This window comes from Corvus moneduloides, chromosome 1, assembly GCF_009650955.1.
Source record: "Corvus moneduloides isolate bCorMon1 chromosome 1, bCorMon1.pri, whole genome shotgun sequence".
NCBI lineage: Eukaryota > Metazoa > Chordata > Aves > Passeriformes > Corvidae > Corvus > Corvus moneduloides.
Window position 1 is genome coordinate 141603853 of NC_045476.1, and position 16005 is coordinate 141619857.

Here is a 16005-nt window from a genome sequence, read left to right on the forward strand (position 1 = left end):
CTGTACATATATTGCTTTGCTATAAATAAATTCAAATTAACTTCTAAGTCACAGACTGATTTGCAAATCAAAACTGCCTGGTCCTAACAAGGCTCACAATGTCACAATTGAAACAAAAGAGCAGAGAAGCCATCTCTGACCTAAAATAAATCACATTATGCTTTGCAGAAACATTGTCCAATCCTACTCCCTTACAAAATATCTTTGGCTCCATTAGCAAAGTTAATTCTTGCTTTGCTTTCAGTAAAAAATTACTGCTTCAAGTTGATGGCAGCCTATGGTTTGCAAGTCTTATTTTTAACTCTGATATCAACCCAAACTATGTCTTACAGCAGCAGCTGCTGCTAAAACTACAAGACTAAAAATTGCTACACAGTTGACTTTGGCTGGGCTGGAAATGTTGCTGTTTGCCTGTCTTTCCAACAAAGATAATATTTTTAGCTGTTTGACTGGCTGAAATGTAGAGATCCAACCTCTGAAATTCCTGATTGCCCTACTGGTGACTGGAATATCTACAAGAAACTTACCTGTATCTTTTCCCCAGATTTTAACTCCTTCATTTCTGCATTATGTGAGCAACTTTAATCAACTACTCATCCCTCATTTGGCATTTCTGAATTAGTACAGCCATTGATTTCCAGATCCTCTCTTTGGACTAGCATTTGGTGTTTCTGTGAATAATGTTATTCAGCCTGCTCCAGCCTCCCCCATGCATCTGCCTTATATGTAATAAATATAAAGCTTTCTTGAAGTCTTCCCCCACCCCCCCCCCCCCAAAAAAAAAAAGACAAACCAAAAGCAAACCCAAAATCTCTACTGTTTTTTCATCCTGTGGTCAACATTGGTATGAAGAACTAAAACATCTAAAAAGCTGGGTCTCTGTTATTCAAAGCACAGCAATTTTCTGCCAGGTGTTCCCTTGAGCAAGTATGCAATTCTACAGTACCTCTGCCAATGTCTTTGCCTTCCATATCTTTCAATATTACTGACTTTCCTTTTATCATAAGAATAGCATCGCCTTCCCACTTCTTGTGCTTTTTCTTTGATGCCTTACACCACACGACACTGAAATATTTCACAAGGCAGTCAGGTGCTTCCTGAGCTGCTTCTTCCTTTGCTGTCCCTGATGTTGGCAAATACAGTGCATCTAAAAGGGAAATAAAATAACAAAGAATATCTCAGGTTCTCCTGATAAAGCGTACAGTCTTTTGCATTTCAAAAAAATCAAGGACAATCTATACATTTTGTCTTATATAAACAAAGTGGTATATTTCTTGTCCTTATCGTAAGTTTGGATTGAGACAGAACAGCACATAAGGACTCATCCTGAAAAAAAAAGCAAAAACCAAACCAACATTCATTGTTTCAGAAAGTATGTACTTCCAGGGAAGTCAGATTACTTGTTGCACTAGTAAGTGAGCTCCTAATTTGACATACATACAAGATGATAAGAATGGAAAAAAAATTAAAGGAAAGGCTGAAAAAAAAAGCAAAAAGGAAATGACCACAAGAGAAAATGAAAACAGGGTCCTCGTGAGACAGTGCTGGGCAATGTTCTGGAAGCAAGGACAGGAACAAAGAACTCAGAAAAGGGAACAAAGGAGTCCAGGAAACAGATCTGGAGCTGAAGTCATCTGTACTAAGTGGTAGAATAACCATAACTGTAATAACACAAAATATAATTTCAACTCCTTTCCTTGCACCCTTCAAAAATAAGTAGTTGTGAAAATCTTGAAACACACCATCTCTTGAGTATGCACCAACTCAAACACCGTTACAAGGCTTAGATTGATTCAGATTTGTCAGCAGTTACCTAATTATAAGTGTCATGGGTGTAAATACTAATAGGCAATATTTAGGTTAATAAGGTTAAGAAATGATAATAAACAGACAGCAATTGATTATAACATCTATTAAGAATAAACACAGGCTTTCAAGAGTTAGCAATCTGAGATAAGCAGTGGTAGAGAAGTCACCAGCATTACCTAAAGGAATATCTGTAGCATTCCTTTTCAGCACATGCACAGCTTCAAAGGGAGAATCAGACTAATTTTCATTAAAATACCCTCGCATGCTGGTTAAAAGCTTAAATCGGTTTGCTCCTTTGATTCCATCTGGGATTCAACACTATACAAATCTGTTACGGAAAAATGCTTAGGCCACAGAGTAACCTTTCCAAAATTTCCAAGTGTGCTGGTATTTAAAGGAGAAGCAGCAAAAGGAAATCCTTGCTCAGAGTAATGGTGCAATAAAGAAGCAGCTTCACCCCTTCTACACCAGTCTACATATTCTTAAAACTGCAAAATACTCGTAAGGTACACACCTAAAATGAGTGCAATTTTTCAGACTAGTATTTACTAAAAAGGTATTATCTAAATGAAAAATGCTGTATTTATTGAATTGAATTTTCTTTCCAAAACACTCTAAAAGTTGTATTGTTGTATAGAACTCTATGCTAACTCAGTGCCTAAAGCAAATAGGATTTTCCATACATAGATGTTTCTTCAGTGCATTAGCCAACATCTGTAGTTTCATGCAGCAGATGTGTCCCCATCTCCAAGGAATAACAGAGCAGCTACTGAACACTGGCACTTCACAGAAGGATAAGAATACGGAACAGAGTAACCCTTTTTGAAATGTAGGGAATTCTTTGCAAATCCTAGTAAATGAACTAGACAGTAACAAAAAAATCCTTGCAGCTCTGTAAAAAAGTTAAAAGGCTCTATTGGATCTTCAGTAATCACAAGTGATAAGATTTAGAGAAGTGAAAGAAAGGGGGTAAGAGAGAAAACCTGTACCTTGCAAAAATATAAAAGATTAATTTCATTCTATATTGAGCTTCTATTGCAAATTGATTCAACCGATAAATAAAAGATGGTTTTCTTTTTGTTTTTCAAACTGATTCTCTTAGTTTAATCAACAACTACTTTCCTTATATTAAAATTTCGAACTATTACTGCAAGAACTGGAGATTTCACTGCAGAATTTTCTTCTTCTCTCTTGAAGGATGGCCATCCATAAACAAATGACCATCTCTTTGTCTCCTCCACTGACCTCCTGCATGAGTTTGGTGACCCCTGAGATCTGTTTTATGGTCATTGCTCTTTTACTCAAATCGTCCTGCATGGAATTATCTGAATCACCAGTAGATTAAATTTCAAGTCAATAATAAGGCTTCAATAATAAGTCTTTTCTTATCCCTGCTTCATTTAAAAAAATTAGAAAATCAATAATTTGGAAACAAAAGTGGAAATTGCTAGCCTTTTGTAATACTGACTTTTGCTGGAAAAGATTTCCAAAGCAACCTGTCCCCCATAACAAGCAAACTGAGCACCAATATTCCATGCAATACTACCATGTTCCTATGGGGAAAATGAAAAATTATAGCCTCTGCAATGTTCAGATATCTTCCCTCAATTTGTCTTCTGAATTATCACAACTTCTGTTTATAGAAATATTCAATAACAATGTTTCTCTGCTACATAAATGATCTTCCTTTTACCAACAACTACAGTATAGTTTCAGATAAAAGTGTAAGGTGGGTTTTTTTAAATTAAACATTTTTAAGTAAAAATAATTGCATCCTCTCAAAATTATCTTCCATATAATTTCCTTGCATAGAAAACCTAAACCTGTTCAGCAACATTGCCAATTAGGCACTTGCATTCAACCTTCTTATTATCTTATCAGTTTTGTTTGTATTCAGCTTCACACCTATTTAACTTTAAAGATTACTCCAGTGCAATAGCAGAATATTTAAATTCAATAAATAGAGTGTCATGAGCTTTTCAGGAATTGAAACGAGACTGGTATATTATGCACAGGAACTAAGTTCAGTGTTTGATATAGGGGTACAGAGAGCAGTGGATTCAACAGAAACCCCTTGCTGCTCAGAGATCATAGTATCTGAAACAGTTGGATTTGCTGAGACCCTGGAAGATAAATTGCAACTGTACCCTCTGAGCTCTGCTGTTAATCAGTTTGGAGTGAAAATAATAAGTAACAGCAACTTTGCATACACCACAGTATGAGAAACATCAGGAAATCATGCCCACTCATTTCACTCCCAAGCAGTGAACAGCCCAGCCTGGCAGTAAGGTTTGCTTAACCGTGAAGAAACCGTAGCAAGCAGCATGGCTCTCCTCCCAAATGAAGGGCTTGGGAACTTTAAGGACGTGGCTAACAAGGATTTGAAAAGCTTCCACAAATAAAGCTTTCTCTCTCTTGTTAAGAAAACAAGGGCTTAGGTTTCAAGATATAAACCATAGCCTAGCTGATACAAGGAAAAGTTTCAGCAGCCTCAAGAAGGTGATGATTTACAGAAATCGGGACGGGATCCAGGAGAGGGGACGGGGAGCATTCCAATGGCAAACTAGTTTAACCAGTTTCTGATGAGCTGGATTTAGAGAAAATGCATCGATTAAGAGCGTTGGGTTACTCCCAATGCAGCAAGAAAGTAGCTGCATTATGAAAGACTACCCAAGGTAACTCAAGCGTTCATTTTCAGGGCACTGTGGGCTGTAGCACTGCAAGTACACGCGCGCTGCCGGGAGGAGTGAGCAGCATGCTCCAGTGAGCTGGGCACCGGCACCTTGGCCTGGGTGTGGTTTAATGGATGGCTTAACCCCATCCCACTGCAGGCTGCTGCCAAAGCCCACGAGCTCGCCTTTCCTTCCCTCTCTCGCTCTGCTTCTCATCCACCAGCTGCTAGAAAGCCAGCTCAATGAATCCCATCAGCAGCTACAGTCAATATAGAGAAGGGGTATGTGCAGTTTGGACCAAGGAGACTGGGAGGCTGCCCATTTTTTTGTAGCAGCTCCATACTTGAATTTCCACAGGGTAAGCATGTATGAAACAACAGGTGAGTTTTCCCTCAACTGCTCTGAATCTTCTCAATAAAATGTACTGTCACAATGCAAAATTACAGTTTAGAGAAGACAACTTTGATTCAAGTTGCACTCTACAGCACTAAGAAAAAATTAAGAAATAGAGGGAGGCAAATAAAAAAATCCGAACTGCAGTAAAAGGAGGCTGGGGATTTGAATGAATCACAGCCCCAACTCAATGGCAGTGCTCTGCTGTAGCCTCTGCAGTGACTCTGCTCAGGTGCCATCAGTCTGGTCTATGGAGCCAGCACCATCTCTTTCTTCTTTCGATTAGACGAACTAATCGAAAAGCTCCTTAATGAAATTAATTCATAACTTTTGAGAAGAGAGGTTTACATAGCAGTTAAATGTCTAGGTGCCTATGAAAGATCTATATGTCACACACTCCTAAGATATCCTAGGAATATCTAAAGAAATATGAGTCAGATAGCATTATCTTTCACTTGCAAAGCAATTTAAGTCTAATGATAAACTTAATACTATGCTAACATGTAAATGTATATTAGTGTGCCTCCAAGATGGAAAAATATGTAATAACTCTTCCCACAGCACTTCTGTGAGACTTCAGGAGTAATGCAAACAGAAGGAGTCAAGCTAACTTGCCCTAAATCCACAGGAATCAATGACAGCTGGGATTCCATTTCAGAGTCATTTGATTACAACCCAGTGCTTTGTACCTCTCTTTCCAAGACAAAATATATTTGCAATTAATTTTGCATGTATCAGCATAGATAGTAAACTCACCTAAAGACTGATATTTTAAGCAGGAATATTTTCTTTGGAAAACACATCATTGTTCAAAATCCAAAATTATTTTTAAACAAAAATGCAAATTATAAAAAAATTTTAATATTTTTAAACTTCAGTGTCAAAGTCTCTTAATAATCTGAAATGCCAATCAAACTAGCCTCTGGATTCCTGACCATGCAATACTACAGGGATTTCCTTCAGTAGATTTTATTTTACACAGCTAATAACTTTGCCAGGCCTTCATCAGTCCATAGTACACCTTCCATGCTAACTGTCTCAGTTGAAGCACATATATTCACACACATTCACAATGTCCATAAAAACTGGCAGTGAAAGAAAAATCACTGCTTATAAGAAAGAAAACACAGATTAATCCAGTTTTAGCCACAAGGAACTCTTACTCCTTGTAGAAGCTCTATTAACTCAATACTCTGGAGAAGAATCTAAAAATCTGGGGAGGAGATAACACTTTTTCTTTTTTTGCTAAGGTAAAATTTTTCCATTCCTGAAAGCTAAAAGCTCTTAGAAGTAGATACAGTTTGCACATTCTCTGCAGCTTAATTTCCTGAGGATTACACACTGGACATGCTCTAACTGAGGCCGAGAATAGGCTTCTCTTTATTCACAGTTTTCACTGCTCAGACCAAAGTTGGGCTTTTTCCATAGTTCCAGCAGGGAATTTTTCCATGGCCCTCTCCTTCAGACCATCATCCCCTCTTCCTGGCACCAAACACATAAGGATGGCAGAGAGGACAAGGACCAGATACAAGGAAGAGCAATTTGGGAGATGAAACCTGAAAAGAAAGACTATTGCTGGAAAGGAAGGCTGATGTTAAACCAGTGGAAAATTGACAACGGAGTAAAAGACTGGAAGTCTGAGCTGGAAGCTGAGTATGTAGGGAAAGGCTAGAAACCAGACAGGGAGTAAAAGAGTAGGAAGACAACATGATATGTTAGGAGGAGAGTTGGGGAGAACCACTCAGGCAGACTGGGACTGGGGTCCAATATAAGAGTCAAGGACCAGAGAGAGAGTTGGAATCTTCTGAGTAGGAGCTGGTGCAAAACAAAACTTACTGCCTCTCATCTCTGACCCTCAAAATGCAAGATTCACTAAGAAAATGTACAGCTGGAAAACACTGAGGGAAATCACAGGACCACTTGGGAGGAAGAAATGAGAACAGGAGCTGATTAGGCAATGACAGGGAAAATAGAAGTAGAAAATGACAGCAGTAGAAACCAACTAAAGACAACATGATACTTCAACAAAAAATGGCAAGCAGTTGAGCACAGAAGGGCACTAACCACACAAAGACATGAAGCGCACTCAAATAAACACAACGTCCTTGTAAACAGGGCCCATTTCTCTTCCCAATCATTTAACTTTTCCCCCTAACTCAATTTTTAAGACTACCAAGGTGGTCTTAAAGGTAGTCAGCTTAAAAATACTGTAATTGTTCCACTATTCTATATAATCTTACAGACTCAGGTTTGGTAGGTGCTCTACAGGTGAACAGGGCAATGGAAGATTTAGGTGCAGCGTAAGAGATGGAGGTAATTAAGCTCCTGAACTGGATCCATTTCACAGATTATTCCCTGCAAGACAAACCCAAATCCATTCTGAGTTTAGGGCCAGCATAAGACACAGAATCAGACAAATAACTTCTAGTGGACAAGTTCACAAAGGCAAAGCAGGAGCTAAAGCTTGAATCATTGTATCACTTTCCTTAAAGTCCCCTCAGTACATCCTGCTCTTCAACTGAAAAATTTTCAGTCTTTTAATTTCTTTGCTGTCAGCAGGCATGTGCAAAACTCACTGGGCAAAAAACACTGCATGCTGTGATATTAATGTTCTACACTGAATTCGGTGATGTCTTAATGCAGTAATTTGCTTTATTACTCCAAAAGGGACAGATAAGGTTTTCAACCCTGATTGTCTTACATAGATGAAAACATCAAATAAATGGAATAATCTGTTTAGAAATATTAATTTGCTACAAAACCCAAGACAGCATCTAGAACCTTGTGGTACAAAACTACGCTACCTACCTGCCCACCACCCCTATGAACCATCCTCCATCAAGTGAATAGTTTTAAGGTTGAAAAGTCAAGCAAAGTCTGAAGGTGTCAAAAATAAGGTATTCCAGCGACCTGATCTGCCCCACTGTGCATATACATTCATGATAAAATCTTTAGAGAAAACATGCTGCACTACACTGCCATGGGACCTCTTGCTCATTCAGTGCAGAGAACTGAACTGCTGGAAAGGCAGGAAAAGTGGCAGGAAAAAAGGCTGTTGCTGCCTCTGCCACCCCTGCATTGCTTTATTGTAAACTGCAAAAGGTGCAGGATGGAGGAGGCTGCAAGGACAGATAGTCTCATCTTGTGGTTAGATAAGCTGAATAATGCCCTGGAGAACTGGACTTTACTTGCATGTCTTCTGGAGTAATTTAACCCCAACTTTCAGTAACAAACATTTGTCTGAGTGAGTGCCTGACTTGTGATTCAGTCTCATTTATATTAATAGTGAACACTCATGGGTGTAACTGGAAGCTGTGGTTGGGAAAGATTAAGTGTACAGTATCCTAAAGCACTGAGACAATGCAGTCCTCAATGATTCAGTCTGCACCTTCCATAAAAGTGGGGCTTTTTGGTGTTACTCTCTCTGTGCCTCAACTCGCGCTTTGTCTCCTAGAAAGTGGAGATTACACCAACTTTTTGTCTCACAAGGATGTTGTGAAATATAATTACATCTTGGAGGCACTCAGATATTATCACAATGAGCACCAGAGGAAAAAAATTAGCTAATTAATTCAAAATAGTTTGAAAAATGTGCTGAGAACAAGGCGTAGCTCTATAACTGAACAAAGAGGTGGAAAGAAAATACTGAATAGTGACTCACTGAGTCGACACAGTCCATTCTGTGAACTGGCAAGGGAGCCTACAGAAATACAACCCTTAATTATGTACTTAATGACTGTACCCAACAGAATGTGAAAACTGGGTTCAGGTTGTGCTATTTGTGAGTTTTTGAATACTTGAGTAAGTAACCTTTATTTTCAAATAGGAAGGTTCTGTATACAATAACAGAGCTGGTAGATGTATTTAATTCGAACAAGTAGGAACAATCCTCCCATCACCATTTAATGAAACATTTACCTCTTAAGGGTATCAGCTGTAGAGGAGGGAGGACGGAGAGCACATACTTTCAAAATTACAGCTCCATGGCAGAAAACTATTCTTCCTAAAACTCTCAGCTGTCTAAAAATCCAACTGACTCCAGCTTTCACTGTAAAAATTTAATGAACTAAGCTGAAAGCTTCTATCAGGTCCACAGAAATAGATGTGCAAGTCCTATTATCAAAGGAAAAAGCAGCATCATTGAGAATTCTGAAAAGCTGCAGGCATCATTTGGTGCAGTGAGCCAGATCAGCTCGGTAAAACATTGGAACCACTCAAATGCCATCCAAATCGACTGTTTACTACACTCTTAATGTTGTCATCCACACTAAAAGTTGTTTTGATTAATTTGTCAAGTAAAGGGGGTTTTACTTCAAAAAATAAATGCAGAAGTGATACCCAAAAGCAAAATTTATTCTTGGGTTCTGTAAATATTGAATGTTATTGCCATAAATTATAGTGTATATGTGATATGAAAAGATTCCAAATATTTAAATTACCAAAAAACCCAAATTACTAAAAAATAGTTAATAGACTATTACACAATCACAGGCTAATTGTAGTCTTCTCAAAAAGCAATCATTTTTTGAAGCAGTTTGCAGAGATGTTAAGTGTTCATCCTTTTGTGTTTAAATGTAAATGGAAGGTACTCAGCTAAACCCATATGTGCTACTTTGAAAATACGTGGTTTGGTATTCTCTTAAGCATTTCTTATTACTTCATCATCTATTTTTTAGAAAAATAAACTATTTCTGTACTGTACCAAATCTCTGTTTCTAAAATGCAAAGACCTAGATCTGTAACAAAAAGCAAGCAGGCAGAAAGGAATTTCTTAAGATTACATATCCTTCATATTAACATCTGTTTTAATACATATTGGAAGGAAAACACTTTCAATGTCCTGTTTGTGTTTGTTAATGGCCATCTTTGATTTCCCTGGATTATAGTAAAGAGTCCTTAAAATACAAGTAATCAATAAAACCTATGCCCACTGACATAAGCACGAAATACAACATATTCCTATCCTAAATTATTTAAACAGGACTGTTTAAAATTTATGACATTACCCTGGGAAAAGGCACACAAAGGATGAGTCATATTTTTTAGAATTTTCATGTGTTATGCAGCAATGATTACTTGCAGAGTGGCTGACGAAATATTTGGAAAGGGAAAAAGTAATCTTTCCAAATCAAGTTATATAACTTTGATTTACATAAATGTAATCCATTCAGTAGTCCAACCAGAAAAGTAATATTTATGGCCCAAACACAAAAACCTAGAGCTTTAGTTGTAATTCTTACTAGGAAAGCAAAATAGAACCAGGAAGATGAAGGAGGGAAGAGAAGAAATTCATCATTATGGAGGTACGAGGTGTTAACTGTGCTGCCTTTTCTGGCTCTGGATGTAAGAAAACTCAATACGACTTAAATTGCATAGAAATTCCAATGCAAATTAATAAGATGATTCCATGCAGGAAGCCTTAAATTCATGATCCCTTTAACAGAGCCTACTTTATGTCAACCCTGCCTATTTTTGGTCCTGAGCTGACCACTTATATAAGGAAATGCTAGAAGACATGGAGATGTGGCAGCTTTCCATCAGCAGACCGGCTCTACTTGCTATTCCCAAAGTACTGCTTTGACCCTTGGTGTCACTGGAAAGCCTCTGCAGCACGCGCAGCTCTTCTTACCAACTGCCCCATGTGTATCTCGTTGGGTATACGTGTGCCATGAACATACATGCATGGGCACGTTCATGAGAGAAGGATGAGATTCAGAAAAAGATTAAATTTATCTCTATTTCATCTGAAAACAATCTTTAGAGATGCCCACTGGATCTTCAGAGCTAAAGTATCTGAAACTCTCCAAGTATATTTAACTTCTGCACTGCTGAAAAACATCTTCAGTGCCATCTCAAAGTTCACTTAGGAATTGTGCATTTTCCAAACTCAAGTAAAGCAAATTAGCACACAGCATTACATAACAAAAACTATTATGAAACGAATAGATTTTATCTAGCAGAAATAATTAGAACAGCAAAGGCTAAATTCCCTAAACAAACTTAGTTCAGTCCTTTTCTGCACACACACTATGCAGCACTCTGAATCACAGAGCTATATGCCATATTTTCCAGGCTATTACTGGTCTTTCTGCAAAAGAGATGGGCCATTACCTATCCAGCTGGACAGTCCAACAGCTCTGAAATCCTTATTGCCCCAAAAGAAGGGCACTTGTGCTTGAGATCCTTACTGCCATCTGCCACTCTCTGGATCGAAACAAAGTGGCTTCCTCACTGAGGCTGTCTGTCCCTTTACTGGCAAAACTACAAACACATTTTCTTGCTTCCATTCAGGGTGTGCACAGCTGAGAACTCCCTGATCCACTCTCAAGAGCGCAGTGTGCTCAGGCTGGACAGGCTTTCCTAAGAATCAGTTGTTGTGGACTATACCCGAAGTGCAACAAACTTGTTCTGAAAATGACCACCTTCTGCGTTTGCTAATTAATTACAAATTAAGCCAAACTGAGTGAGGTTTTATAGGAATGGCCAAAGATCAGTTTGATGCCAAGTTTCAAGTACTTTCTCAAAAGCACAGGGAAACTGGAACACTACAAAGGAAAGATGATAAAAATACAGTATATGCTAAACAGAGTATTCTCCCTGCAATTTGTTTCACAGGAAAAAGATGAGTCATAAACAAACACAAACACATACATAGAACACAGACATTACAGCCCAAGAGGAGGTAACACAGCATAAAGTAGCTTGGCCACACTGATAGTTAATGCTACTAAGGTCATCTTGTCACGTGCAACCGACTACCAAAGCCTCCTTACAATGCAAAGCAATGCAAACATCACTTGGGTGAAACCTTCAGAGTTTAAAAGTCAATTTTTTGGCGGGGTGACTTACAGCACAGTCCGAAACAAATGCCATGTTACAATAGAGAACATGGCAACGGCAATAGTAACATACATACTGGTTTTAGTCCTGTATCTCTGTTACGCACCACACATAAATGTTTTGACTTCACAAATGGTATTCTTAATAGTACCAACAAGTGGCCTATGTAAAATTTACCTGCAAACTGCTGCTGAGTTACGATAAATTACTTCTTTCACATGACATTTTCAGTGATTAATAACAAATAGAACTCAGCACTACTGCAGGTTTTTATCTGATGCAATGCAGGACACAAACAATACTGTAGCAACTAACCACAGGCAGTCCAACATCCCTTCTCCCCATCCCCAAACTAGATACACGTTTTGTCCAATTGCTTCTGTTAAATGAAAGTTAAAAAAAAAAAAATTAAAAATCAGTCATTTATAAACTGGTTTACTTATTTCAAGCATGCAGACAGTTCCAAACTTTGAAAATGCATAAATTTTGAGACAGCAGTAGCAATACAGACAAGGCTCTTACAACTACATACAAAGCAAGCAAATGGCAAACAGAATACTGTAAACTAAATGACTGAGCCTTAACCAAACTGGGTCCTGAAGTCAACCAAATCTGGATGGGCAATGTAATCCAATGTAAGCCACTGGAATTACCTTTTCATGATATTTATGTCAAATTATGCTAATTATTGTGCCTACCTATAAATGAAAATCAAGAGCCAAAAGGAAATTGCCAGGAAACAATGACTTCTTTTCAAAAAAAATATATAATTGCACATGTAAAATACAAAAGATCAGTAGCATTTTTCAAGTCTACAGTTTTGTTAAAGAGCAAATAGAAATCATAAATTATGTGGAGTAACTGCTGATTAAGCATTCAATTAAAATTATATGATATTTTTCTTGCGTGAGTAATTCAGAATCAAACAGAGTCAAGGTGTTATACTAAAGAGATATTTGAACATACCAACAAATCATTCTGTGTAATCACTAGGATAAAATAGTGTGAAAATCCCATAGCATGGAAGAAAGGCAGGGGCAGTGGGGAATGCCAATGCCTACAGATGGCTGAGATTTCCTTGGGTTCTCTGACCCTCACCCACCTTCCCATGTACATGAATCAAAAGCAAGGTTTTCAATAATTTTACCACTGAACTGCAGGTTTTACAAGGAAGATTTCACATTTTGTTAGTTAGCATTCAGTGGAACTTCAGGAAACTGTATCTTTATTATGGAGAAAACTTTACCCAGACAAACTGGGTGCCAATTAGGAGCAACCATCACTACACACAGGTTGACACCAAGGCAAACACTTTTGGTTTTAGCAGAGATAAAACACAGAAACACAGGTCACAGAATGATTGACATTTAGTCCTGTGTTATACAGTCTGCTAACTGACATTAACTACTGTAAAGAGCACTTTTTTTTTTTCTTTTTTCAAATCTAAGCTACAGACAGTAAGATTTCTTAAATGATTTAAGACCTAGATATTTAAAACAGAATAACAGCCTTACTTGTTAGGAATACACACTGAGAAGCTATATTTAATGCATTTTAATGCTAAAAGTGTTCTTTTTAGAGGCTTCTTTATATTTTCATATGCAAAATGGAAAAGTAATCAACATCTTAGGAAAACAACATTTTATCATCTTCTTGAGTAACCTTTTTAATATTTAACTGAAGTTAAAATTGACATGGAAGCATCCTAAGCCCTTAAGACATAGGAAATGTCTTAGCCCGGGAATCACAATTCCTTGTTTCTTACTCCCACTCAGAAACAACTCTCGTTTAATTATAAGGAACTTAATGGCTTTGACTATTGGAAACCAGTGAGCACAAGTCTGCCCAAAGAAGACAGTATGCAAGCTCAAGTTTATGCATTTTCATTGTAAGGAGGGGGAGGAGCGGAAATCCCAAGTCAGAAAATGTGTAGAAACATAAATGAAAAGAATGAATTTAAGCTAGTGAGGTGGAAGATGTTAGAAAACAGGGGTATGACAAGTACAATTAGCTACAAGCAATCTCTCCTGGTCTTGGAGTATTCCCTCTTACCACTTTTACCTGATAAGAATTCTGATCTGAGGCAAGCATTCCACAGGAGTCAAAAGCTAACAGGGTGAAGCAGGAACAAAAAAAGCAAGATAATTAGGTAGCAGAGATGAAATTATAGACTGATTGTTAGACAATTACTTGGATTGATGAAATTACTCAAGATGCCATCACAATTACCACAAAGTTATCATAGTTACAGTTTTTCATTCTAATACTAAACATAAATCCATTAGATGTTTGGAATTAAATTACTCCTACAGCCTGTTTATTGCCGTTATCTTAGTAGAAGGACATGAACATATGGTAGAAATTTGTCCTTGCCTAAAATTACTCTGCTTGTACTCTGTACATTATAAACATGCAGACAGGGAATGGCACTGCCAGATGTAGTGAAGGGAGTAAGAGGATAAGAATGAGGGTGAAGGAGGGAAGGGCTTCCTACCATCCCTTTCACACATGCTAGTACAGTATCATTTGCTGGAACAGTAAAAATTCATAGCACTTCATGGTCCAGAAGGACCAGCCACAGCTGTGGTGCATATACCCAACATTAGGAATACATGGAAAAAAACCAGGAACAAGCACAGAGAAGTGAGAAGTCTGACTCAGAAAGACAACCTGATACTGTAAAGCAGATGTGGAGTGAGAAAGAAATGCAAATCCACCAACACAGAGAGGTATAATATATAGGCAGCATCACAGTGCACTGAGAGAGCAATATAATGGTACTGAAGGAGGAAACACTTCTCTAGTGAAAGGAAATAAACACCATCGCACTAGTAAAGAAAGGAGCAAGCTTCATGGACACTCAACAGATGCCTCCCCTTTTCCCAAGCTCCCCAAAAGTCAAAAGAAACAAAACTGAGAATACAGCAAATGAGAAGCATGTGACCTCTGAACTAGAGGTGCTGCTTGCAGGCAAGAATAAAAGTCTTCCACTAACAAGTGACACAAAGTCAGAACAATGAAACATGGAACACCCACTATAAGGGGACAGTGTATTTTATTTCTTTCCCTTTCCAACATCAAGAACACAAGGGAGACTTTGTTCGACGCAGAGTCCTATTTTTGTAACTAACTTGCCTGCCAGTTCAGAAATTATTATAAGCTTTCCAAGACTGGAAATTCATCTAGTCCTAATCCTCAAAATAAAAACACCATGCCAGTAGAAACTCTGGAAGTCACCTCTTCATCTAGCATCAAAAGAAAACATTCTAAAGTCTCTAGAGTATTTTGGTGGCCAGTGTTAAGAGTACCTATAATTCAAAACCACTGCAAGACAATGAGCCGTATGGGAATTATTTTCTGAACTACTAAAAACTTGTTCATTTGCATGACACATAAGAACAGAAATAAGACATAGAAATTAATTCCTTACCACTGGAAACCAGAATTCTGATTTTTAACTGAAAAGATAAGATCATTCATTTCCAAATTACAAGACAAAGGCAGATAATTTTGTGCTGTTTCCTATTTCTGAGAAGCAGAACAAATAAAATCTTTATTTATTAAAGCCAGCATTTTGATTCCTGTAAACTCAAAGAAGTATCTCCTTGAAGCATTTCCAGCTACACAAAAACAGATCAACGTCCTTGAACTAAGAAACACAGCAGAAAGCCAAGGACCGTACAGGAACAAAGGCCACTTATCCAGGCACCATCATTTTCAGTACACACAAAGATTCCCAAAACACTTACAGTACTCTCAAGAAACAAACTGAAAAAGTATTGGGGAACTCCATATTGCCAACACTTGTTTTCACTGTTCTATACTTTCCCTCAGTTTGTAAACAAAAGACTTGCTTCCTTTACTTTTCCTACCTGCAACCTGTTAAAGTTACCTTGGGCCCTGACAGTCAAGATTATTATATCACAAAATTTAACTACCGTTCTTTAAGCTCCACTAGCTCCTCAGCTACACTCACATGCTTCCAGTCTTCAGTTTTCAGTAAGTACCTACCCCCGTGGTAGCTGATTTACTCAGAAGACCAACAACGAGGTGTGAGGCTTACCTCATTGAGAGTCTGCTGATGCAGACCAGTGCCCCATGCTTGCATGCAGAGGTTTGTGGGAGTGGAAAAAGAAGCAAATTCAGGAAAACAGTGGTGACAGGAGAGGAAGAAATAGTCTCCTTCCTATTGCTTTTGTTCATTCTGTTGTTGGGGCCCTCTGAGACGGGAGGCACTGGAGGAATTACATTTCCTTTGTTCTCTCTTTTTCCTTGATGCTGTCCTTCATTT

At 38.0% G+C, this 16005-nt stretch overlaps 1 protein-coding gene across 3 annotated transcripts in view; it reads right to left on the minus strand.

The window, feature by feature from the left end:
• RAD54B (RAD54 homolog B) overlaps window positions 1-16005 on the minus strand; it is a 67895-nt gene that overhangs the window by 23928 nt on the left and 27962 nt on the right. For 2 of the 3 annotated variants that reach the window (XM_032129425.1, XM_032129416.1), the window contains exon 4: window positions 947-1147. In XM_032129425.1, coding sequence (XP_031985316.1) covers window positions 947-1147 — 201 coding nt within the window. Of the gene's footprint in view, window positions 1-946; window positions 1148-10985; window positions 11091-16005 lie in introns of those variants that run through there. The other variant, XM_032129435.1, reaches the window with a different exon arrangement.